The following is a 27549-nucleotide window of genomic DNA, read 5'->3' as shown; positions in this document are numbered from 1 at the left end:
CTATAGCTATAGTGTGAATGGGGTCATCCAGGGTAAGTGTGCAGTGGATAGAACAGTAGGTTGAAGATGGAATTTAATGGAACACAAAAATTTAAGGGGTGATATCAGAAGAAGGGAGACCTGTGAAGGAGACAAAGGAGTTATGGTCAGAGATGTGCTTGGTGGTAAGGAAGAGAATGGGGGCTTTTTCCTGCTTGACATGACAGAGGAAGGGTTACGGAGGAGATGAAGGGCTGGGTGTTGGGAAAGGAATAGGGAGTAGGAGTACATCAAGTCAACCAGGTGGGAAAAGGCTTTACATGCAGAGAGAATGACTCCTAAGACTGAAGGTCTCAGTGATGCTAATGTACATGAAGCAACAGGTGAATGGTGTTAATATAATCAAGGCACCAATAAAATAGTATGGGAGAGAGGCATTGTGGGCCGATAGATGTTTTAACAAGACAGTGGGGCTTATGTTTGAGATGGGTCTTTGGATAAGCAGAGGAGATACTGGTGGATATTACAGTTAGGTGAGTCAGCAGAACCAATGCTTAGGAATGGGTGGCAAGAAGGATGAATGACAACCAGGCTGGAGGAGAGGGTTTCTCTGAGAAAACTCATGAGACTGGCTGATAAGGTACCAATAAGGCCAAGTCAAAAGTTACTTCCACAGTGCCATAGATTTCTAGAAAAAGTAATGAGCCTTGTCACATGCATTTAGTTATAATAAAATTAAATATGGAATTAATTAATATGAGACCATGTTTATACTGTTAGAAAGAAATATAACCAATATCTTTGATTTTTTTAAAGGAATTTGCAGAGAAGGAGAAGGCCACTGCAAAGGCCCTGGAAGATGTAAAGGCAAACTTTTACTGTGAATTATGTGACAAGCAGTATCACAAACACCAGGAGTTTGACAATCACATTAATTCTTATGATCATGCTCATAAGCAGGTAAGCCAAAGTGGGAAAAATCCTTTTTATACCTGAATTTATACACTTAGTACAGAACTGCATGACATTGACCTTATTTATATTCATCTAAGACTCTGAGGCGAGTCCATTTTGTATATTTCTTTTTCTTTGAAAGTGGTGTTTTCTGTTTAAATGTTAAGTGAAGATATTTTTTCCTCGAAGTAGCATAACACTGTAGGCAAACCTAGAGATGATCTAAGAGTAGACTGATCATTTATTTTACAATTACATATGTGGGGAAACCAAGACCCAGAAAAAAATGTGTCATATTCAGTCACCAGCTAGTTAGTGGCAGAACTAGAACCAAGGATTAGAACTAGGACAGGCCTATTATATTGCTCTTTCAAGGGTTCCAAGGTAGAGGAAATGCTAGGTCTTTGGGTAAACAATATTCAGTAAAAGATTACATTTTCCTAAGAATACCTCTTTGAGAGTCAATGTTGTAACTTAATAAAGGAACCACAGCAAACAAACAAACAAAACTAAAACCCAAAGTTGGCATCAGCCCAAAAGAACATTTCAGTTCTTTTCTTTAAAAAGGTTATATACATATGTATTTTATCAGTGTAAGTATTGTACATTGCTGCTAATATGCTGTATTTCCATCTGTCTGTGAAAGGCAAGGCTTTTGTTCTCCTTCTGTTAGTTTTGATCCTTGTTGTTCGAAGAATTGTTATATTGGCACCTTACAAATTAAGAGTATTGAAGACTCAAAAAAAATTCCATATTGTTAGAGGATTATTGCTAACAGCTATGAGAAGGCACACATTTCTGATGCCAAATGGACCTGATATCTTGGAAACTGTAAGTCTTGTATAATCTAGCCCTAAAGCATTTATTAAGAGTGAAAAAAGGTAAATATTTTGAATAATTTCACTATATTTATTGAGGATAGACTTAATACATAGCCTTGGAGGAGGCAATACTGATGAAGGCACAAGTTCTTTCATGAAAGATAAGTCATGTATGTAAATGACTGCATTTTTCTGACAAGGGCAAGATCAATGGGAAATAATGGTTGGACTGCAGTTTTCAAATATTGACCTTGGGACTTGCTAATGTAAATTCCTAGCTTCTCCCTCAGACATTCTAATTTTATAATTCTGAAATGGTATACAGGAGTCTAAATTAATAAATGGTATAAAATGGGTAATTTCAAACATATATAAAAATGAACCACTGTGTGACATCACTCATTATTGATTTTACTTCATTTATACCACCACCACTAATCCTACCACCACCACCTATCCTACCACCGCCACCACTAAATTATTTTGAAGCTAAACCTAAACATACAATTTCATCTAAAATATTTCAAGATGTATAAGAATCCTTAAATAACACAATCACAATAGCATTATCATACCTAAAATTTAGCAGTAATTTCTTCATATCAGATAGTGGTCTTATTTCCTATTTGTTTCATAAATGATTTACAAAGTTAGGTTTGCTTAAATCAGGTTTTAAGTATGTGACTGGTTGACATGTCTTTAAATTTCTTACATCCTTAATCTATAGGATTTTCCCTTCCTTTTTAAATTTCTCTCCCTGCAATTTATTTGTAGAAGAATCTAAGTTGTTTGTTTCCACATTCAGGATTTGCTGATGGCAAACCACTGTTGTATTTTGACAATTTTTTTCTGTCTTCTGTAATTCTTTTAACTGGTTGTTACATCTAAAGACTTGATCGAGTTCATGTCCATTTATTTCTCTTGGTAAGAATATATTACAGGGTATTGTGTCCTTCCATCAGGAGGCATATAGAGTCGATGTCTCTCTTTTATCATGTTAATATTGATCATTGGGTTCAGGTATCACCAGCCTTACTTATACATTACAAAGTACACCACCAACTTTTCCCCACTAATGGTTTTTGTAGACATTGATGATTATTCCCTTTCCGTGGAGTTACAAAATAATGGTTATTCTAATTCTATCATTCCTTCATTTATTAGACAGAAAATGGCTATAAAGAGAAACTTCCCATAAATGCCAACCCTACATGCAACATGTAGTCTTCAGGCTGCATATTGAGAAAAATCACCCTGAAAATACAGAAAAATAGGACATCAGGGAATTGTAACATTTAATCTGTCATAAGCATGAGCAGATGTTGAAGTAGAGGCTCAAGATGGAATGGCATTCTCCACAGTGGAAGCATAAGAAGTTAGGCTAAGGAAACAGAAGAGCATGATGCAGCTTTTGAAAACTGCGGGAAGTATGGGACTGTCAGGGTTTGTATCCTCCACACCTGACCAGCATGCCAGAGCCTGCCTCCTTAGTACTCTGGATTCTGCCTAATTATTTCCTCTTTATTACTTTCTTTATTTTAACTTCCATTGGTTTCCCAGCATGTTGATAAACATCCTTTCCTCAATCCTATCTACATGCCCATTTATGTTTATCATTATGCTTATCAGCATTCTACCATTTCTGAGTATCCTCCTGGGAGATGTAAAGGCACCTATGGCTGAGTTTCTACTGTGTTCATGTGGACAAATGAACAAATGTGGGGAAGACAATAATCTGTGGAAAGACTGACAAGTCAGTAGGCCTTGATTTAAGGGTTTTATTTAAGACTCTAGGAGAGCACACAAGACCGATTTAAGAAAGAAGCTATGGCAGGTGAACAAGATTTCTTAAAGGAAAAATAGAAGTTAACCAGAGAGTGAAGAACGGTAGGTCTATATGGCAGAAAACCCATATCAAAAGCTTGAAGGCAGTTATAAAGCATGGTCCATAGAGGGAGCTGCAAATGATTCGCTGAGGGCCTAAAGTCACCAACACTCTCCCAGAGAGCTCTTCTGAAATCTTTGAAACTGTTCCTCTTTCTCCTCATTCTTTTTTTTTTTTTTAATATATCTTGTTCCCATACTTCATTTTGCATTATCACTTTTAACATCCATATTTAATTTCATTCCTGAATCATTGCTATAGTCTTCTAACAGGATTCCCTGTCCTCAGTGCTTTCCTTGCTTCAAATAAACCTATCCACTGATGGCCAGTTAAATCTTCCTGATGTTTATGCTATCACTACCTTCAGAAATTGTCAATAGTTGATGACTACATTTAAAAGTTTCTGAACTACTTAGCTTGTCACTCAAAACATCACAGTTTGGCTATTTTTGTCATTTCTGGAATTGTCTCCTACAACTCCAGAATTTCCTTATAGTTTCTCCAAAGATGCCTTGTGCTTTCCCACCTGTTCATCTTGGCTCATTATCTTCCCTCTGCCTGGGATACCCTCCCATATTGTGGCTGTATTTCAACATGTTCTCCATATTTAAGGCATAGATTCACATCTTACATATCAAAGGGACTGACATTTCATGGTAAGCTGATTTAATGGAGAATTTTCCAATTTCCTTTTTCCCAAAAGCTATTAATATTTTGCAGAATTATGCACATGCTGCCCACTTTGAGAAACACTGGAGTGATTAAATTTGCTTTAGACATTTTAAGACTGCTTTCTTGGATACTGAAATGCTTCAGGTTAAAGATTTATGTTGACCTAAATTATTTTGAATGTTACCTCATTCTTAAATGAAGCTGAATATAAAATTGCCCTTTTAAATGAAACAATTTTATGTACAGAAAATGGAAGTATTCATTAAAACATGTACGAATTCTCTCTCTCTCTCCCCCTCTCTCTCTTTTCAAATCTCAGAGCTAAAAATATCCATTTAGTTCTTGCTTCAGTAAGGGTCTTCTTGATTTTGATAATGATTATAATGATGGTGGTGATATTCAGCTGAGAGTATTTTTTTGGCCTAAATCATATGAACAGTGGCCATAATTTTATTTTCCATATGGATTCGGATGAAATACCTATCCTCTTCTGCTGATCTTCCAGCAATTTTGTCTTTTTGGGGCACTTAGAATTAAATCCAAATTCACATGAGAATAATTCCATAACTCACTAATAGAACAGCTTAGAACTAAAAACCAAAGTAATATTTAAATTCTCACCTCTGCTTTCCCTTCTCTCATTTTTAATAATGCAAGATTCTTCAGTTTAATAAGGGATTTCTAAAGCTTTCCTATAGTCCTGTACTTAAATAACAGTATCATTTGTTTATTTTGTTTCAAAGATTACATTATTCATAGTTATATTGCAGGTCTAGACAGGCAACTCAACAAATATCTTTAAAGAATAAAGTGAAACAGTCTGGGATTCATAGCTTTAAATTAATTGGACTTGATTAGTATTTTTCTATAATTTATTCAAAACATAAGTTATTTTTCTTAGGTATTACTAGTAGAGAAAGATAACACATTGACAACAATGTTGAATTAAAAAACTTTTTTTCAACAAGGAGAAAAACCCTGAATTTCCAGCTTTGCTACCCACCTTCTATATATACCTAATGTTTTAAAAATAACAAAATTTTTCTATTCCTTTAATGTTTTACAGTTTTGTGTAAGTGATAAAAATTATTACTAAAGCAATTTGAATCTGTGTGCAAATTGCAATCACTTGTATAAAGGCAACACTGTAACTATTAATATAGCTAACATGTCAATAACAATTCCTTGTGAGACTACCTACAAGTCATATCCCTTTTCTCAATACTATTCACTGCAAATGTATAATACTGGAGCAAATAATGCACATCCTCACAAGCAGCAGAAGTCTCCCCTGCCTGAGAGACTTTATGGCTCATCTCAATTTAGAAAGAAAAAAAAAAAAAAAAGAAACAAACAAATGAGCTAGATATCTATACAATTAACCCATATAAATATCTTCAATAATAAAAACAAATCCACTTTCAGATCCTGCCCTTGTGAAGCTTAATCCTGCTAATCTTCATTTTCTTCTCAATAGGATTTATTTTCACTCAAGAGGAGCTGTTCACTTCTTAAGCCTGGATTTGAAATCCAGCAGATTCTTAAATTATTGTTTTGGATTCTCCCTTTCTTTACCTGCTCAGAATGAAATATCAAAACAAAACTCTTTTTGTCATCTTGATTCTAAGTAGAAAAAACCCTAAAGACTGCTTAAAGAATTTAATCCAATTAAGTCTTACTTTTGTTCCTCACAATTTGATTTCTATTTTCCCAAATATTGCCCAAAATGGCTCAGTGATATATTTCAGGATAACATATTTCAGTTATTAACCCATTAATATGGCAATAAAATTTAAAGTCAAATTGGTTTGTGGGGTAGGCCAAGATTTAAAAAAAAATGAATTTGGTGGATCTAGAATAAACAGTCCCATAACTAATCATTTAGGCCAATTTTGAACCCAGCTTTCCTCCTCTGACTTCCTATGACACTGCACCTCTTCCTTCCATCATTATGGTTCTAACCATGTTTCTTATCAAATATTGGTAAAATAATTTTTGTGTGTGTGTGTGTGTAGCAAGCATACAAATTTCCCTAGGAGCAATTGTGGAACTGCTATTAGCAAAGAAGCACTAGACAAAAGAACCAAAACTGCTCTCAGTTTCCAGCTCATGGTTCATTTTCAACTCTCCTAATATGCTATGTTCACCTGGACTAAGAGTCTTTTTAACCTTAAGGTTGCTTCCCAAGTGAAAATAAAAGAAAAATCTGTGCCTGGCTCTTTGTGCTTTGGATGTACCCAGTGTTTTACTGCCTTGGGTCTCTTGCTTTAGCTGAAGCCTCTCCCTGGAACGTCCTACCCTCTGAATTTCAGCTTTTTGGTTCTAGTCCTCATTTGGGTCATAGCTCAGTGGTCACCTTTTCTGTGTCCTTTCATTGGAACCCTTGACTCAAATAGTCCCTAGTACTTCAAATCCTACTATTGTGTTGGCATTATCAGGGATGGCTGGAGCCAGCTTCGACTATCTCTCCAGAGCCAATTGTTCAATATTCAAGAACTTTGCAAACTATTTGTTAAATCATTGGCAACTTGAAATCTGACATTATGAGAGTACATACACCACGGAAATCTGCAACCACTACAAATCAACGCTGATGTGTTGTGTTTTTCCAGAGAATCCATATATTAATAGCAGCAGACTTTTGCTTATCACTCTAATTTTTTTACTTCACTTTTTATTTTTTCTACCCTCATCTTCCCATTAAGTCCACAAGGGAAGGGCACTGTCAGGTCTGTTAACCACTGTATCTATAAAACTTAGAGCAATGTCTGGCACACTGTAATAACTCAACAAATATTATAAAAATTGAATGAATAGCTGGAAAGCTGAATCAACAAGTTTCTAGAGTTGGCCATGCCTCTCTGTCCTACTTAAATATATTCACACATCATTGATTAATCACTTCTTAAATGTATAGAATGAATACAATAATGAACAAAATGGGGCCCCTACTCTTAAGTTATTTATTATCATGAAAACATATGTTAGAATTGAAGATTATTGCTGAAATCGTGTGCCATTTAAGGATTTTAGTATTTACTCTGTGGGAAATCGTTAGTCTCCAAGGACTTTTAAGCAAGTAAATGATACAATGAGATTTGTCCTACATAAAAATAATTCTAATAGTCCTTTAAGGATTTTTTTCACTAGGAGAAGAGCCTGTCTCTACGGTCAACTGGAAGGATTTTTTCAGTAGGAGAAGAGCCTGTCTCTATGGTCAACTGGAAGGGTTCCAGCTACTGCCTCAGGCCACAGCTGGTGGATTGGGTAGGGTCCTGGGCCCCAGATACCTGTGCTCACTGGCACACATCACACCAACCAATGCTAGGTCAAGGCTGCTGATGTCTGTCCATCCTCCCTGAGATATGCACTTCCCAAGGATCATTCAGTTGTCAGAGTGCCATCTTCCTAGATGATTGGGCTTGACCAATCTGTACACCTTCCTCTCCCTGCCAGTGTTATTTTGGGTAGGTGTCACATGTAAGGGTGATGTCAATAACGATGTACGGCCACTGCAGCTGCTGCCTCTCTGCTGCCTATACAGAAGAAACTGAATCTTTATTCCAAAAAATCAATGTCAGTTTAAAAAAAAAAGGGAGAGAGAGATGATAAAATTATACTAATAATGACAAGGAGGAGAGGAAACCAATTCAAAACATAATCAGGGATTACAGTGATGAAAGGCAAAACATCAAAAATTTTAAAATATTTTTCATTTTTTTAGTATCCCAATTTAAAAATTTTATTTTAGTTTTAGTTTTCTAAATTAATATGTATTTTATTTCTTATGTTTAAACCTATCATTATTTCATTTTCCTGTTAATAGTATTGGTGATATTCTTGGCTTCATTTTTTAATAGGTTTTGAATCACAGAAGGGTTATAACTGTGGCAAGGGAGGATCATTGGTGTGGGGTGTCAGTGATGGGGGATACATGGGAGGAAGTTCACCTGGGCATACATATAAGGTATATAAATGTGTTCAAATGTTCATGGGGCATTGTCACAGTGGGTGGAGATTCATATGATAACTCATCCTGGTGAGCGCTGCCACATTCTCTAAGGGAACAGCAACAATCCCCCAAGTGCAGGGGTAATGACAATTGAAGAATGATGGTCCATTGATGGGCCCTTAATATTGATTACTTTGCTTATGAACCTTTGCTCTTGAATTTGTAACTTAGCCTAGTGCTGTGTGATGCTTAAGAGTTACCTTCTGAGAGCCTCCATATTGCTCAAATGTGACCTCTCTCTAAGCCAAACTCAGCATATAAATGCATTACCTTCCCCCCATGTGGTACATGATTCCAAGGGATGAACCTCCTGGGCACCAAGGGATTACTACCAAGAACCAACTAGCAATGCTGCTGGAAAAAGACCTTGAATAAAGGGGGAAAAGATAAAGAAAAATGAGTTTATATGACTAAGAGACTTCAAAATGAGTCAGGAGGTCATCCCAGAAGTAACGCTTATGGATGTCATAGCTATTACCCCAAATAGTGGGGCTTCTGAGGGTTCTGGAGACACCCAGGTCCTACAGTCATGGCAGATAGCTCTGGAGTTTGGTGCCTTTCCAGTGGGTCCTTTGACGTTTGTGCTCCCGAGTATGACAGAGTTGGACTCAGTTGTGGCTTCTCTACACATGCCTCTTTTGTCTCTTCTATTTGAACCTATATTTGGTACTGGAGTTGGTAAATGTATATCCAAGAGACTTGAATCTTTGGGCTGTCCATATGTGAGCTGGGTTCGGAGCCTCAATGGAGTTGCAACATCTACTCTCTAGTTCACTGACGCACCCAGAACAACTTACAAGGAGGTGAAAATAGAAAACCACCATACCAAGGAACCAAGAGTCTACAGCTGCATGCAAGAGAGTCCCATCCATCAGGAGTATGGGATCAAGGCCCCCTCTCAATTAGAGGTGGTATGGGCATCACCATCCCAGAATCCTAAGGACTAGGTAATAAAATTTGGACTAGAGTAGACTTACTGGTATTCTACTATAGACTTATTGTGATTTTAGCAATGGAAGAAATTATATCATTGAAGTGGAGACAGTGCCCCCTGGAGGTGCTGAAGGCAGGGACAGGGAAAAAGAGGTGTAATATGGGGGCATTTTCAGGACTTGGAATTGTCCTGAATGACATTGCAATGATAGATACAGGCCATTATAAATCTTGTCATAACCTACAGAATTGAGTGGGAGAGAGTGTAAACTACAAGGTAAACTATAATCCATGCTTAGTGGCAATGCTCCAAACGTGCTCATTTGCAACAAATGTATTACATTAATGAAAGAAGTTGTTAATGTTGGAAAGGATGAGAGGTGTGGGGAGTGGGACATACTGGAATCCCTTATTTTTTTGTGTGTAACATTTTGTGTCATCTAAGTATCTTTAAAAATATAATAAAAATGTATAAATATAATCAGGGGCTTATAAGCATATGAACACATGGTTTGTATCATGATAAACAAAGGCAAACTGGTTTTTTCCCCAATATGTTGTCAAATATCAAAAAAAAAAAAAAAAAAAAAGGCAAAAAGGATGATACTAGCCAGAGGTGACAAGAGATGGGAAAACAGATATTGTTGAACTTTGCTTGTGAATTATAAATTGTTTCAATCTTTCAATAGTCTACTTTGGATTATTTATCAAATGTCATAAAATATGATTTTTTTCCCATCAAAAATTCCATTTTTCATGAGTTCTATAAAAATAACCAGACAAATTCTAAAGATGTATGTGTAAGGATGATTAATATATAAAAATACTCACAGTAATCTAAAAGCATAGTGAAAAGAAAATGACTAGATTGTAGGGCAAATAAACTAGAGTAATATAAAGGAATTAAAATTATGTTTTGGATCCATATTATATACTAAATTTAATTTTTAAAAGTGATAAGATTTTTTTATATTAAAAAACAAATAATATAGAAGTATGGAGCCATGACTTAAAGTCTTTAATAATAATTTCATCCATTTGTTTTCAAATAAATTTCTAAACATTTGTCATCAAATAAACTTTTTAAAAAATGCAATTGTATTATACATGTTGTTAAATAAAATGGCCACTGGCATTGGGAATTACTAGAAGTGGCCCCCTTTTGGTGACATAGCAGGGACATTTTAAAATATAAAATTTGGCTATGGACAGGACTTTCTAAGAGATCAGAGAAGTCCAAATAAAGTTGCAAGTTTTGCAATATTTGGTTATCAAATTATCTCAGTCCAGGAGGGATAGCCTATTAAAAATGGACAAGTATGCTATACTAACTACTTTATAAAATACCTCTGTGTAAATTGAATACTTAACACCACCCAATCAGAATGTTTTCTCGCTTGCTTCCCTGTTTGCTATATAAAAGCTCCTCTTTTCCACTCTCTCTGCAGAACTCCCTTCTACTTTCTGAATGGGAAGCTGCTCCATTCATGAATTACTCAACAATGCTAAACTGCATGAAAAGTTTATTTTTTAATAATAATATTCTGCTTTCATGCATTTTTCACTTATATGTGTGTGTGTATCTTGTCAATCCATGGGGATCTATGTTTATCAGGTTGTTAAATCAATATTCAGTATTTATAGTATGGTTCAGCAGAGACACATAAAGTAATAGGATTGTTTTATGATTATATTTTCTTTCTTGTACAAGTCTTTTTCAGTTGGAGTTAGAAACTGCCTTACTCTTTCATTTGCTCAATTCCATATCACTGCCTATCACCAATTTATCCTTGAACTATTTACCAGATATGAGAATAAAGTCTCAGTACATCAGATAAATGATATAATAGATGAGGTTCTTTCTCTCTCCCCCTCTCCCTCTCCTTGGAGACTTCTTTCATAGTGTCCTCTGACTTCCTGCTTCAGTCTAAGCCTGTTACACAGCTATTATTCTTGGCCTTCTTTATACCGTCATCTTGTGAGTTCTTTTGCTTCTCTATTATCTGTATTTCTTGTTTCCTTGATCCCATGACTCCCTATATTTTATTTCATTCCCTGCTTTTGGTGGAGCCTATGCTCCAGTAGCTTCCTAAGAAATGATACAAACAAGATAAAATTTTTGAGAACTTCTTTGAAAATGTCTTTATGCTGCTCTCACTTTTTTAAAAGCAATTTTATTGAGATATGATCACATACCATATAATCCATCTAAAGTGAGCATTCAGTGGCTTTTGGTATAATCATAGAATTGTGTATTTATCACTGTAATCAATATTAGAGCATTTTCATCACTCCAAAAAGAAAAACCCCTACTCCCCAGTTTATATAAATGGCATCAAACAATATGTAGTATTTTGTATCTGGTTCCTGTAACAGCATAAATTTCTCTCTCTTTTTTTTTTTTACAGTTGATGAAAAATACTAATATATTACTACTCACTACAGTACATAGTCTGCTTCAGGTGCATCTTTGTACATATATCTCCCCATTATTAACATCCTACAATATCAAAGCGCATTTGTTATGACTCCTGTAAGAAAATTATTATATTTGTACTAATAAGCACACTCATCATCCGCAACAGAGTTCATTATGCTACACAGTCCAATGTTTCATCCTTTAGCTTTCCTTCTAGTGATATAAACTTTCCCTTTCACCCACAATCATCCCTCCATATCAGTGCTGCTAATTATATTTACTCTAATATACTATTATCACCTCTATCCAGTTCCAAGCATTGCAATCAACCTTATTACAAATTCTGCACAAATTAAGCCTCAATTCCCTTTTCCCTATCCTCATTCTAACTTCTGGTGATCAATCTTCTAGTTATTAACACTATGATTCCTCATATATTTAGTTCATATTAGTGAGATCATACAATGTTTGTCTCTTTCTGTCTGGCATGTTTCACTCAACATAATGTCCTCAAGGTTCATCTATGTTGTCATATGCATCACTACTTCATTTCTTCTTACAATTGAACAATATTCCATCCTACGTATTTATCACATTTTGCTTATCCATTCATCCGTTGATGGCTACCCTTACTCTTGATTTATTTTTCAACTGTGTTGCAGATTTTACTGTGGCTATTCAGGAGTCATATGCAAATTTGAATACTGATCCTTTATTTCTGGAAACTTTTAGACTTTTCCCCATCATTTCCTTTTACCACAGACATTTATGTAGTGCTTTCTATGCATAAAGCACTGTGCCAAATGCTGTGGCTACAGAAAGGAAAAAAATCCAAAAAGATAACCTGCACTCTCCTGGTTATGTAGGCATCCTAATGCATTTGGAAAAACAGAAAATGAATGTATAAAATAGTTAAATAGTACACAGATGGTCCTACATACTACAGGGTCGGGGGAGAAGCAGTGAGGTGACTAGGAAGTTCTGTAGGGCAAAAAAGAATATTAATTGGGAATTTCAGTGAAGACCTTACTGAAGAGGCAACTATGACCAAAGTCTTAAAAGACATAATGGGGCAAATCCATTTGAGGGAGAGTGTTTCAGGCAGCTGGAATGCCAAGCAGAAAAGCCAGGAAGTAGGGCGATGCATGATGTTCCTCCAAATACCCTTAATGTGCTAACATTCCACAATAACTTGCTTTGGGATGGCTTGCTTTCAAATGACAGTGCAGGATACAATTAATTTAGAAAATCATGTCATTTGTTCTGGGAAAGGCTTTTTTATATTATTTCTTTTACAATTTTCTCTATTACTATTTCTTTGATCTCTTTCAAAATCCTATTTTTTGGAGATTGGAATTCCAGAATTACCCTTCTAAATTTCTTTTTTCTTTTTTTCAATTTGTTGGTCTCTGTTTCCTAACTACTAAAATGAATACCATACAATGGATTGACCTAAACAATGGGAATCTATTTAGCTCATGGTTTTGAGGCCTAAAGTCCAAAGTCAAGGTGTCAGCAAGGGAATGTTTTCTCCCAGAAGATTGTTGTGTTCTGGCCCTGGCTGCCTGCAATCCCTGGTCCTTGTCTTTTCTGTCAGATGGCTATGCACATGGTGGAGTCTTTTCCTTTCTCTTCAGGGTTCATTGCCTTTCAGCTCCTGATTGCTCCCTGTGGCTTATCTCTTCATATGATTTTCAATCTGCTTTTAAAGCACTTCGGTAATGCAGATTAAAGTTCATTCTGATTCAGGTGGGCTGCATTTTAACTTACTTCAGTAATACCATGAAAAAATTTTATTTGTAATTTGTCCACACCCAGTAGAAGGCAGACCAAAACCAAGTACATGACCAAACTGGGGTACACAATTCAATCCTCTGCAGCCTCTAAAGTCTAATTTCTGGGAGTTTTCCTCAATTTTTATCTTCCAGTGTTTCTACTGAACTTTTATTCAAATTGTGTGTGCTGAGAGAGAAACAGAGAAAGATATGGAAATGGCGAAAGACAATGCTTGGCTTTAATCTTTGTTTTACATGTTAGAGGTTCTTCTCAAATATCTTATAACACTTGACTCTTCACCTGTTCATTCTTATTTATAAGTAAGGGGTCACAAGTTTGATTGGATGTTTTGTTGTGCATGGGATGCGTTTGGCAGAGGGCTTGCTTTGATTTGGTATGATAAGGTAGTAATCCATACTTTACTCTGTGTGACTCCTTAGTGACAATATCTATAGATCTTTTGGAAGCCATTGAAAGTAAGAAGACTTGGAGTCTAGTATGCAAATTTTGACTTAATCTTTTTTTTTTAAGATTTTATTTATTTATTTTTCTCCCCTTCCCTCCCAGCACCTGGAATCTGTGTCTCTTTTTGTTGCATCATCTTGCTGACTCAGCTCTCCATGTGTGCGGTGCCACTCCTGGGCAGGCTGCACTTTTTTCATGCTGGGTGGCTCTCCTTATGGGGCACACTCCTTGCGTGGGGATCCCCTTCATGGGGGACACCCCTGTGTGGCATAGCACTCCTTGCACGCTTTAGCACTGTGCGTGGGCCAGCTCACTTCTTGGGCCAGGAGGCCCTGGGTTTGAACCCTGTACCTCCCATGTGGTAGGCAGATTTTCTATCAATTGAGTCAAATCCACTTCCTTTAAGCTTTTTATTTTAAATGTTTTATAGCTCAGCCTTTGTTGGATTAAGTTTATCCCCCTCTACTGCCCCAGCTGTCTGGTCTGACTTGTGTACTGCATTTGCATCTTTATTCTTCCTCCCTCCCTCCCTCCCTCCCTTCCTCCCTCCCTCCCTCCCTCCCTCCCTCCCTTCCTTCCTTCCTTCCTTCCTTCCTTCCTTCCTTCCTTCCTTCCTTCCTTCCTTCCTCCCTTCCTCCCTTCCTCCCTTCCTCCCTCCCTTCTCCTTTCTTTCTTTTTTCCCTCCCTTCTTTTATAATCAATACCTCTTTTGATCTTTAGTGAAATAATGACAAGGCTACTTTTATCAGAGATATATTGTGAGAATTAAATGAGAAAATGCATGAAAACCCCTTAGCGAGTATCTAGTATATAGGTAGGTAATTTCCATTGGAAGCGAGAAAGCCATTTCTCAGGAATACTATGAGAGATATTTTCAAAAGTGGCAGTCTAAACTCAAGGACTCTTATGAATTTTCTATCTCTGAATCTATGAATTTACAAATTTGTAGGCAGGTAGAAATTTCTCTCATTTAAGTAGATATAAAACCTAAAGTAAGCAGTGAGAGGGGGAAAAATAATTTCCTGCTGATATCAGTTTTCTGGACCCAAAACCTCTAGTTGGTCTGCTCTTTTATCTTCTGAATACAACTCTAGCAACCTCTCTTTGATGTATGTCAATACAAGACACCGTGAGAAATGTTAGTAAAGAACCAAAGCATTGGTTCTTTAACATGAATGATGTAATTTTAAAATTTTCAGATGCCTTGAAATTTAGCTAATTTTACTTGGGCTGCAATTTCAATTTCTGAGTTTTTACTAAAAGATTATTCTTGAACAAGATACAGAGCTTTGTCAATTTTTAGAATTAATTTTTTTTTGTTTTTACATTTCTTCCTTTAGTCATTCAATTCCTTAGCAATAATATTACTTACATAATAAAGGAAATATTTTCCCATATCCTTTTTTAAGGAAAGGCAGCACATTATTTCTGCTGAAAAATGTATCTCACACAGTATTCTTGGGAAATGTCTCTCTAGCCTCCATTGGAAAGAAGGCTTGGGATCTCAATAGTATGCAAATTTTCATTTTCTCTTTTTATTTTAAATGGTTTTATAGTTCAGTCCTGAGTTGTACCAGAGGTTCCAAAGACTAGATCCTACTTGGTTCAGTTCTTCTGGAGAATAAATCCCCAGTCTTCTGTAATGTATGACCAGCATAATTTTATGAAAATATAGAGGGAAATAATGAATTAAAAACTGATTTACATGTGAAGTATTGGTCTCTTTCTCTCCTCTGGCATTATCATTTACATGTGTTGGTTGATGATCTCAGGCCTGACCCAAATCTCTTCAGTATTTTGGCTGTGTGAGTACGATGGGTATAATCTTATTACTTGAATTGCTGCAGTTAATTTAGATTGTTATAGGGAAGCATTCATTAGTGCCATTCTCAATGGATACTCAATAGAATTTAATAGGTTAGGGCGATATTATGACCCTCTGTAAATCTTGAACAATGGGATAATAGTAGCTATTGTTAAACATTGCAGGATTAATTTTATTCACAATTCATTCAACATGAAGCTGTTACAATATGCTAAAATATTTTATCAAGAAGCTAGAATGTAAGTTGGAAAACTATAAGATAGGGAAACTATACCTATGGATAAAGAAAATTTAAATAATGGTCTCTGGAGGATAGAGGAAACAAAAGCATATTCCCCAACAAAAGCAGTGTGAAAATATTATCACAATCACTAAATATGTTTACCAGAAATCTTGCCAGTTATGCATTGCATCATTAGTAATTTAATTATTCAATCATTTATTCAAAAAGAATTTGTCTTAGGCACTGTGTGTTCTATTGATATAAAAGCAGTTAAGACCCCCTCAGCCAGATATAAGCATAGAAAGGGATGTAGATAAGCACTTGGATATTCAAAATTAAATATGGCAAGATAGGATTGAGGCATGTGTAGGTTATGAGGGAGCATAAAGTGCAATAGAGTTAGACTTTCTGAAGGTGGGAGATCTGAGAGGAGGACCTCACTGGGAATTTCGCAAGGTATGAAGACATATGTTTAAACAACTGGCTGAAATATAAGATGACTTAAGGTATAGGAGGTATGTGAAGGAGGAGAAGGAAGAGGAAATGGAGGAGTTTAGAAATGAATTTTGAAATGTAAGACACTAGATTTTCAGGGTCCTTCTATATTACTATTTTTTAATCAACTCTAAGATGCCATTCATTGTATGGAACATAATTATTTACCTCTTAGAAAGAAAAGATGCTGCCAATTAAAAGATGTCATCCCATCAATTCCATAACTCATTTTAATTTCAGAGTTTTGAAAAATTTATGCATTTAGAAACAATGAGATATTCTATGCTAAGAAAACTTAGTTTATTGTAAAATCTCAGAAGAATTGCCAAACGGTTTTATACCTGAGAGATGTGAAAAGTATTGCTTTCAGACAATCACTCTGGATAAACTGGAGGATGAACGAGAGCATCAGGCAATACCGAGAAGAGGATGATAACAGAAAGGACTTTGGCAGGTGGACAGGAAAGATGATGAAATAGTGATTTCAGGTTGGGACCATGGGAACAAAACAGATGTGGATTTGTTTTAAGAAATACTAAAAAACATAGGATTCATAATTTTATAATGATCCATCTACTAACTCCACTACTTCTCCCCTCTGCATTATGAGAGGAGCACCTATTGGGTGCTGAAGTAACTTAAGTAATTTACAAATGGCAGGAAAGATTTAACCAATAATTAGTAATAGATTTTATTGGCGAAAGGCATCTGCTATGCTATGGGTGTCAGGCAAAGTCCTGTGTACTTTGTGAACAGTCTCAGATTTCTGCTGAAGTCAATAGAAACAGATGTCCACATCTGAAATGCAAAGTAAATAAATTTAAATATTTACTGAATCTTAGGAGAAAGCACAGAAAGTATTCTTTACGTGACACCTCAAAACTTTCTAAAATTTTCTGTATCCATCTTGCTCCTAAAAGTCTCACTTACCATTGCATCTGTTGTCCCAGATTTTCCCTTCTTCCTTTTCTTCAAAGATATATGCAACCAAAATTGTGTGGCCTATATGGTTTCCATTTCTTTTCTATTCAAGTCTTCCTTTTGGATATAATCTAATTGTCCCAAAGTATCTCCACATCTTAAAAAATGTACAATGGCATGTTATTGTGATTTTAATTTTATTCCCCCAAGAACTAATGATGTTGAACATCTTTTCATTTGCTTAATTACCATTCTTATGTCTTTCTAAGTGAAGTTTCTCTTCACATATTTTGCTCATTTTTAATTTGGCTGTCTTATTATGATTAAGTTTTAAAAGTTCTTCATATATTTTGGACATAGGTCCTTTATGAGATACATGTCTACAGTTATTTTCTCCCATTCCTTTTTAAATGGTGTCTTTTAGAGATCAAAGTTTTAAGTTTAATGAAGCTAAATATTTCTCTTTGCCATTATATCTAGGAAATCCTTGCACAACGCAAGATTGCAAAAATGTTCCGTATTTTTTTTCATTGAAGTTTTATAATTTAAAATTTTTGTATGGTGTGAGGTAAGGGTCTAAGTTCAATTTTTGTTTCTTAATTGTTGCATCAAAATTTGTGGACAGTACTCTATTTGCCCCAATGAATTGCCTTGGCAGCTTTGCTGAAAATCAATTAACTATAAATGTGAGTTTATTTCTGAGTTACCTATTCTGTTCCACTGAACTGTATATTTATTACAAAACCACATTTTCTTGATTGCTGTAACTTTGTAGTACCTTTTGAAATTAGGCATTATAAGTCTTCCAATTTTGTTCTTGTTTTTCAAAATTGTTTTTGCCACTCTAAGATTTGAAATTTGTTTACAATTTTCAGATCTGCTTGCAATTTATCAAAAAATTAATTTGGATTTTGTCAGGAATTACATTGAATCCATAGATTAATTTGGGTACAAATTCTATCCTAACAACATTAATTTTTTCAAGCTATAAATACAATGTATCTCTCTATTTACTTAGGTTTTCTTTAATTTTTTGCAGTAATCTTTTGTAATTTTTCAGTATACATGCCTTTTATTAATTCTTTTGTTAAATTTACTCTTTTTTTATTCATTATGATGCTATTGTGAATGATATTGTTTTAATTTCATTTTCTGATTTTTGCTACTACATGAGAATGCAATTATTTTTTATATTTCTCTTACATTCCATGACCTTTCTAAACTTGTTCATTAGCGCTAGTATCTGTTGTTAAATTTTTTGCAATTTTCTATACACACATTTGTATCACCTGTAAATAAAGCCAGTTTTACTTCTTCGCTTCTGACGTCTTTTTACTGCAATGATTCAGTGCTTTATTGCACAGAACTCCAGTGCGGAGTGAAATAGTAGTGGTGTAAAGAGCTCTTCTTGCTGTGTTTTGAATTTTAGGTAGAGAGCATTCTGTCACCACTGAGTAAAATGCTTGTTGCCAAATTTAATAGACGGCCTTTAAGAGACCGTGAAATTTTTTCTATTCTTATTTTGAGAGGTTGTTTTGTTTTTCTTTGTTTTGTTTATAAATCATAAAAGGGTTCTATATTATCTAAAGGTTTTTGCATCTATTGAGATGAAAATATGGTTCCTGTCTTTCATTTTAGAATGTGACAATTATATTCACTGAATTTTGGATATTAAACCAAGTTCGCATTCCAGGAATAAATCCAAACTGGCTATGATGTATAATTCTCTTTTATATTTTGCAGGATTTAGTTTGCTAAGATTTTGTCAAGGATTTTTGTGTTTATGTTCATGGTTATACTCATATCTGTTTAACTTTCTTGGGATTTCTTTGTGTGACTTTGGGATCAGGAAAACACTAGCCTTATAGAATGAGAGGAAATGTTCCCTCCTCCATTATTTGAGTTTCTGTAGGACTGATATTATTTACTCAATAAATATTCAGTAGGATTTGCCAATGAATCTACTTTTAATTACTAATTCAATTTATTTACTTGATAACAGTTTATTCAGACTTTCTATTTCTCCTTGACTCAGTTTTGGTAATTTCTGCCATTTGAGGAATTTACCTACTACATGTAAGTTATCAAATGTATTGGCCTAATGTTAATCAGAATATTTTTTGAAATATTTTGATTAAGCTAAGATCAGTTTTGATATCCCATACTTAATTCTGTTTTTGGTGTATTGTTATTTGCCTATTTTTTTTCTGTTAAGTATAGCTAAAGGTTTATTTATTGATTGATCTTTCAAAGAAGAAAGATTTTTTATTATTTTTCATTTTTTTGTTTTATATTTCGTTAATTTATAATTACTGTTCTGATACTTAGTATATACTTTTTTCTACTTACTTTCTGTTTGGTTTGCTCTTTTCTTTCTAAAATGTCTTTAACTTATCCTACACACTTAGAGTAACTATAGCAGTGGGGTTTTTAAAAAAGATTATTCTATGAAAGACTAATAAAATCATGCCAGATACAAAAATATGTGCTTGCATGGCTTAGCTAGAATGTAATTCTGACCAGAAAAAGAAAATGCATGGTGCATTCTTAATGTAATTTTCTTTTGATAACTATTTCACAATCATGAATTGGAGATTTAACCATTGGTAATTATTGAATATAGCCCTTTACTTTGCAGTTTAAGTTCAGACTTATGTGCTTCATTTCATTATGTAAGTTATAAAGCCTAAATAAAATTCAACTCAATGTGGAGATTCACTATTGTTTGAGGGGAAGAAGTGAGGAACACTGAAAAACAGAGATAAGATTTTTCTAGAGATAAGTAGTTTTTTAAATCTACTCCAGTGCTTGCAGTAAAAGCCTCAACATCTTTCATAATAAAGCATGAATCTTTTCATTTTAATCATGAAGTTGTTAGGAATAAGGCCATATTCTGCTTGCAAAATATGAGCTGAGTCATCAATTTAGCCATAGAGCCATTTCAGCAAAGTACTATTAGAAATTTTGACTCAAGCAATGTAACTTTCTGATTTATACTTGAAGTTAAACTGAAATATATAAACCTAAATAATATAATGAGCTTGCTTTTAAAATGGAATTATTAAATATAAGTCAATAAATTGTTGAAGAATATAAATTTAAAATGATGTCTTTTGTTTTGGAATTATATTCTGTGGTATCCCCTCTTTCTTTTCTTTCCTTTTTTTTTTTTTTCCCAGGGTGGGAAGTGAGTTGCCTCAATTTCACATACGAAGAATAACCAAGTATATGTTTCATATTCCTTCTATCCCCACCCCTCCTCATATGCTACCTGACCCATTGAATTAAAACCCTTTCAGGTCTTTTATAAGCTCATGATTCCTATAATGACTTTATATCAAGAAAATTAGTTATCTGAAGGTATTTATAGTATATATTTAAATTTTTATTACACTCAGTTACTATCATGGAGTTGGAAGAAAGACTATTCTTGGGGGCTAAATCATTTCCCCAAGAAAAGATATGTCCAATTCCAAATTCTATCCTGTGGGTATGAACCATTTTGTAAATAGGATTTTTTAATAAATTAGTAAGATGGGTCAGAGTGTGGATATGAACCCATTTGTAAACATTACCTTTGAAGATTTTAATAGTTAAGGTGAGGCCAAAGTAAGTCAAAGCAGGCCTTAGTAATGTGACTGGGGTCCTTATAAGCAGAGGAAATTCTGACACAGTTAGGAGAACCCAGATGGGAAGATAAAAATAAAAAAACAGACTGCCATGAGATGCAGGATTTCCCAAAAGCCAGCACCAGAACACTATAGGTTGGGACACTTTTTCTCATTTAGTAATAAGCTAAATGGTTGGAAGTATATTAAACTTAGAAATATATTAAACCTAGAATAGTTACCAGAGTAGTTATGGACTTGAAATCAGCCTAGCTATTAGCTCTAGATCTAGCAATCTATTTAACTTCTTTGAGGAGTTAATTATATATTTTTCAAAGGATTTCCAGGAAATTTAATACCAGAGTAAAATTGTTGAACACAGTGCTTAACCTAATAAATTATACTTCTATAATAAACTGTTTTTCATCTGCATGCTCTGGCATCCTCTTCTTTTATTCTCTGCAATGTGTGTGCCACTTTTTCGGTTCATCACATATCATGGGATGACAAATGAAAAAATTTAAAAGTTAGACCATACTCTTCTTCATTCTGCTACAAATTTTTATCTGATGTGTCAAGAGAAATATCTGAAGGATCTGAATCACAAATAATCTTAGGTTGTATCATTTCTGTAAGCATTGACAGACATAGGAATATCTTCGGCTTAATTCTCATTATACCATAACCCAGCCCTTTTTAGAGTCAAAAGCCAAGATAAACAAAAAGACTTTTCAGAAAGTAATGATAGTCAAAAGTGGGCTAAACCATCGTCCATATGGGCAAAATCTGTGATAATGTGGAAGGAGGTGTAGTTGTGCAGTGGATGGGCATGCCTGTGGTGCAGTGATAATATTGGGTTCAACAGTGCTGGTCTGTGAGGAGGGTATGGTGGGAGATTGGGTTTGACTATCCATGGAACTGGGGGAGGGTCAGGGGAATGAGCAGGTGAGCTCTGGAGATTCACAGGTCTGGAGTTAAAACTGCAATGTTGGGGATTTTCTTTTAGCGCATATGGCAGGGGAGGGTTACTGGTATAGGGTATTGGATGCGGGGGAGCATACAGGACAGGGCATACCTGCGGCAGGCTTCTATGGAATATGCAAGTGTTCATCTTTTCATAATGTGTAATATCAGTGGGTGGAAACCCACACAACAAAAAGGAAAATATCAAACTCCCATACTGGGGAGAGAGTATCTTGAGAACACAGACAATGCCTAATGAAATAAAACAGCCATTATGTCAAGCCCTCAATATTATTGCAAGTAACTATGAATCTTATTCTTCAAAAATTGAAAGTTAGTGGTTACCATAGGTCCTGAGGGAAGGAGGATGGAGAACAGAATAAATGCAACATAGGGCATTTTTAGGGCATTAGAATTGCTCTGCATGATCTTGCAATAATGGACACAAGCCATTTTAAATTTCATTAGAAGTTTTTAAAGTGTATGGTCCAAAATGTAAACCATAATGTAAACCATTGCCCATGATTAGTAGCAATGCTTTAATATTTGTACATCAATTATAACAAATGTACTATCCATATGTAAAACATTATTAATAAGGGAGATGGAAAAAAGGGAGAAGTTGAGTATACAGAAATCCCCTATATTCTGTATGTGACGTTTCTGTAACCTAAAGCTTCTGCGAAGAAAAAATGAAAAAAAAAAAAGACACTGGGGGAAAATACAGAAGACAATATTACAATATATACAAGACAATAGACCTTACAGAGATGAAAGATACAATGTCAACTTTTATTTATTATTTCAAATTTTTAAAAATTTTTGTATTTTATTTGTTATTTTTAAAACTATTACTATTATTTAATTTTCTTATTAATTTTAATTGGTTATTTTGTTGGCTTCATTTTTGAAGAGGTTTTGGATCACAAAAGGGTCACAACTGTGGCAGGGGAGGATCATTGGTGCATGGTGCCAGTAATGGGGTTTGCATGGTAGGAGGTTCATCTGGACCATACCTCTAAGGCATATGAATGTGTTCAAGTGTTCATGGGCATTGTCACAGTGGGTGGAGATCTACACAATAACCAAAAGAATATCAAATTCCCATCCTGGGGAGCTCTGCCACATTCTCTATTGGGACAGCAAGAATCCCCTGAGTACAGGGGCAGTGTCTAGTGAAAAAGGATAGGTCATTTATATTGCTGACTGTACTTACAAACCTTTTCTTTTGAAATTGAAACTTAGCCTAGTATTATAAGATGCCTAAGAGTTACTATCTGAAAGCCTCCTTGTTGCTCAAATGTGACCTCTCTCTAAGCCAAACTCAGTATATAACTGCACTCCCTGGCATGGGACATGACTCCCAGGGATGAGGTCCCTGGCACCGAGGGATTATTACCAAGTGCCAACTAGCAAGGGAACTTAAAATGACCTTGACTAAAAGAGGGAAATGGTAAACACAAATGAGTTTTTATGGCTAAGAGATTTCAATGTAAATCAGGATGTCATTCCAGAGGCTACGCTTATGCACATCTTAGCAGGATCTCATTGACTGCCACAGTAAATATTGCCTCAAATAGTGGGGCTCCTGAGGGCTCTGGAAACATCCAGGCACTATAGGCAGGGCAGAGAGCTCAGGAGTTTGGTGCCCTGCCAGTAGGTCCTAGGTTGGAATTTATGCTCCCCAGTGTGAGAGTTGAATTCATTTGTGGTTTCCCTACACATGGCTCTTCTGCACCTTCTATTTGAACCTACAATTAGTACTAGATTTGATTGGTGTATGTCCAAGAGACACAAATCTTTGGGTCATCCAGGTGCCAGTTGGGTCCTAAATCTCAGCAGAGTTGCAATACCTACTTTCCAGGCATTGGATTCACCCAAGACAACTAACAAGGAGATGATGATGGACAACACCCATCACAAGAAACAGAGAGACTGCTACTACAAGCAATATAGTTCCATCCATCTGCCCATGGGATCTAAGCTCCCTCTCAATTAGAAGAAATTGAGCATCACCATGCCAAAATCTACAAGATTGGGGAATGAAAAATGGACTAAAGTAGACTTATTATTATTCTTTTATAGACTTATTTTTATTCTAGCAATGTAAGAACTCTTGTCATTGATATAAAAACATTGGCCACCAGAGGTTCTGAGGGATGGAAGAGTGAAGAATAGGTGAATATGGGGACATTTTCTGTACATTAGAATTGTCTGCAGGACATTGCAGTGACAGATACAGGTCATTGTATATCTTGTCATAACCTACAAAATTGTGCAGGACAGAGTGTAAACTATAATGTAAACTCTAATCCATAGTTAGTAGCAATGCTTCAATATGTGTTCATCAATTGGAAGAAAGGAAACACATTAATGAGGGATGGTGTTGATGTGGGAAAGTGTGGGAGGAGGGAGTAGAGCATATGGGAATCCCTTCTATTTTTTATGTAACATTTATGCAATCTAAAGCTTCTTTAAAAATAAAAGAAAATAATTAAGAAAAAAGAATAGTAGCAGTGATAGTCATCTATTCTTTAGGACAGTTTTGAACAGTTCTAAGGATTGAATGTATTCCTCATGAACAGACAAAATCTGATGACTGTCTCAATTTGGGCCAAAGGAATTTTTGTTTGTTTGTTTTGAAGAATGAGATAATTGACTAAACTGAAATGAAATATTTCTATTTTAATCCTCTCACAGTGACTTAGCACTTGGAAAAATCATTAGAAATGGGTACTGAATAAATCTCTGTTTTAAAAAATAAAGCTTTAATTATATTTTTAATCAAAACATCTTTCAAAGCATCTTTTTTCTGAATATTTCATTTGGATCCATAAATCAGTTTTTGAAACTATTACCAAGTTTTTGTACTTCTCAAATACACTTTGAGTTAACATATGTAGAAAGTCTAATTGTATTTGCCAATTACTATCGCAGGTAAATTTTTATTGTTTTTCAGCCTTCAGAGTTAATTCCATTCAACCAATATTTATTTAGCTCCTACCCTTTGCAAAGATCTGCCCAAAGTAATTTGAGAGGAAAATTTCTGTAAGACATTTCTCTAGCCTTCAGGAAGCTTTTATATTCTTAATGACCAGCTGTCCAGGTTTCATTTTTAAAAATGGTAAAGTCTCAGGCAAAATACAATAATTGTGTGTGTTTTAGATGAAGGTGACTAGAGAGGAGAGGTGAGAAGAGCAGCATAGGTAAGACAAGTATACACATAAATATAACATAGTAAGTGAACATTCAGGAGACTTACAAAATTTTCCAAAGGGATTGACAGAAGGAAGAACAAGATTAATATGCAATTCACTAAAGTACATCAATGTCCCATTCATACATATAGAGAGAAGAATTGTTCTCTCTCCAGTTAATTAAAAATAGAACTTTCCAATATATCTGAAGCTTATGTGACATTCAACTGGTCACTTGAGATAATTAGAGATTTACATTTTTTTATATTTATTTCTTGGCAATCTGCAAGACTGTCAGGATCATACACTGCAGTGAGATTTAAAATTATACTCATGTATCTGAGAATAAAGTATGTATAACTATACACAATTTTAATCTGTTATAAAATCAGCTTCTTGGAATTCAGAGTTGGTGCTATTATCTGAGAAAATGAACATGGCATACATTAGTGAGTTATAACTCACTGAGTTATGTTCTTGGAATTCCAATGAAATGTTTTGATCGGTAATTTTAGGATCTAGAAGTCTTGTTATAGAATTAGAATAGTATTTTCTAATTAACATACTTGTGAAAATTCTAATCTGTTTTTCACATTTTGTATGTCAAACATTGAGATTTTAACATTGCCATGTCATGAAGATAGTATGAAAGAGAGGACAGAATGCCGTACCTGAAATGTGAAGCTGGGTTTCCATGTCTAATGATTTGGAAAATCTGAATAGCTTTCTTAGCATTAGTTCCTACTTGCAAATTGTAATCCCTTTTAATAATACCTGTCTCACTTATCCCATATGGAAAGATTATTTGTGAACATGCTTATAAGAGCTCTAAAAATACAAGATTGTATTATGTAAATGTGAATAAAAATATTTATGTGTAGCTCAATATTTATGAGGAACTTGCTATTTCCAAAATGTATAGACATGTTTCTTTGGTTCAGAGAAGATATGCTTATAGTTGATTCATAGCTATAGAAATAGCCAGAGTGGTGAAAAGAGTGCGCTTTCAGAATGAGAGGACTTAGATTTAAACCGTGGGTCAATCATGTTTTAGGTTTGTGTTTCACAAGTTTCATGAAACCCTTTAGTCTCCTTAAATATGAAGGAGATTTTCCCCATCCACCTGAAAAGGTTGATGTTATGATGACAGAGGTTTGTAAATTGTAAACTTCCGAACAAAGCTGTAATTCATTCATCTTGATTTTCTGTGCAGATCCATTTGTATAGTGTCAGGCTCTAGGCAGGAGTGCAGCAATGAGAACACGTCAGAGGAGCTGGGGTGAGGTGGTCAGTGGCTTCCAATCCTGAATCTGACCTGCAGCATATATGTTCAGAGTTGGGTGTGCTCCTGGGTAGCTGGATCAGAGGAACTGCCTGTACAGGCCTTTATCCACTATATTATTTATTCAGTATATATGACACTGCTACCAGCACTTCACTTTATGCTATGGGGAAACTACACACCAAATAACTATAATAAATATTTGCTGCTCTCAAGGTACATACAATCTAGATAGATAGCAAATGTATAAACATATGAAGGTTGTAATAAGAAGAAAGTTTCAAGCCACTTAGCTGGTTTCACAAAGAATAAACTATATATTGCCAAATAATAAGCTGAACAAATATTATTCCAAGCATCATGTGTTTATTAGCTTTCTACTTAGATTCAAAAAAAGCTTTGCAAAAATGTTTTCTTGTGTAAAACAGGAGAGACTTGACTGTGTCCACCTAGTGAGGAACAATGAAGTGAAGAAGAGATTCAAGATGCAAGGGTGAATGGGGATGAGGAGAGTAGTGGTAATGGGACAAAAACTTTAGTAGTCAGTAGGGGATTAGATCAGAGGAGAAAAGCAGATCTGGAAAGAATGAAAGGGTAAGAACTCTGATAAAGTAGACATTAATGAAAAAAACTATTGATAGAAATAAATATTTTGAAAGGGAAAAGAAGGAAGAAAAATAGACAAAGACACTATCTTATCTTGATTTTAGACTTGGGATGTTGTGACAGTTTGAAGCTTTTTTGTGGGTCCCAGAAAAGACCATGTTCTTGAAGTTAATCCATTCCTGTGAGCTTTGGGCCCTTTGGTTGGAGTGGATTAAGTTGGTGAGGAAGGAGTCTTTGATTGGATTCCTTCAGTGAGGTGTGATTCAGGGTAGGGTTTGGTCCTCTTGCTAGACTCCTTTATAAACAGAGGACTGAAAATAGAGACACTTAGAGAAAAATCTGCAGAGATGGAGAGAAGGAACCCAGGATATCAGAGAGGAACCTGGGAAAGAGGAAGCCACAGATGGAGCAGCCAGAAGCTGAAACAATGGTATGTGGAAGAGATACAGATGCCTCTATGTGCCTTAACACTTGGCAGAAGTCCAAGATTGCCAACAACCAACCTGGGTTAGA

General features: G+C 35.1%; 1 protein-coding gene across 3 annotated transcripts in view; it reads left to right on the top strand.

The window, feature by feature from the left end:
• The window catches only part of ZNF804B (zinc finger protein 804B), a 576346-nt gene that overhangs the window by 453877 nt on the left and 94920 nt on the right, over positions 1-27549 (top strand). For all 3 annotated transcript variants that reach the window (XM_058297019.2, XM_071215178.1, XM_071215179.1), the window contains one exon: positions 796-939. In XM_058297019.2, the coding sequence (XP_058153002.1) occupies positions 796-939 (144 nt within the window). The remainder of the gene's footprint in view (positions 1-795; positions 940-27549) is intronic.

The sequence above is a fragment of the Dasypus novemcinctus genome, chromosome 5, assembly GCF_030445035.2.
Source record: "Dasypus novemcinctus isolate mDasNov1 chromosome 5, mDasNov1.1.hap2, whole genome shotgun sequence".
Lineage (NCBI taxonomy): Eukaryota > Metazoa > Chordata > Mammalia > Cingulata > Dasypodidae > Dasypus > Dasypus novemcinctus.
This window is presented reverse-complemented; position numbering and strand designations above follow the sequence as displayed.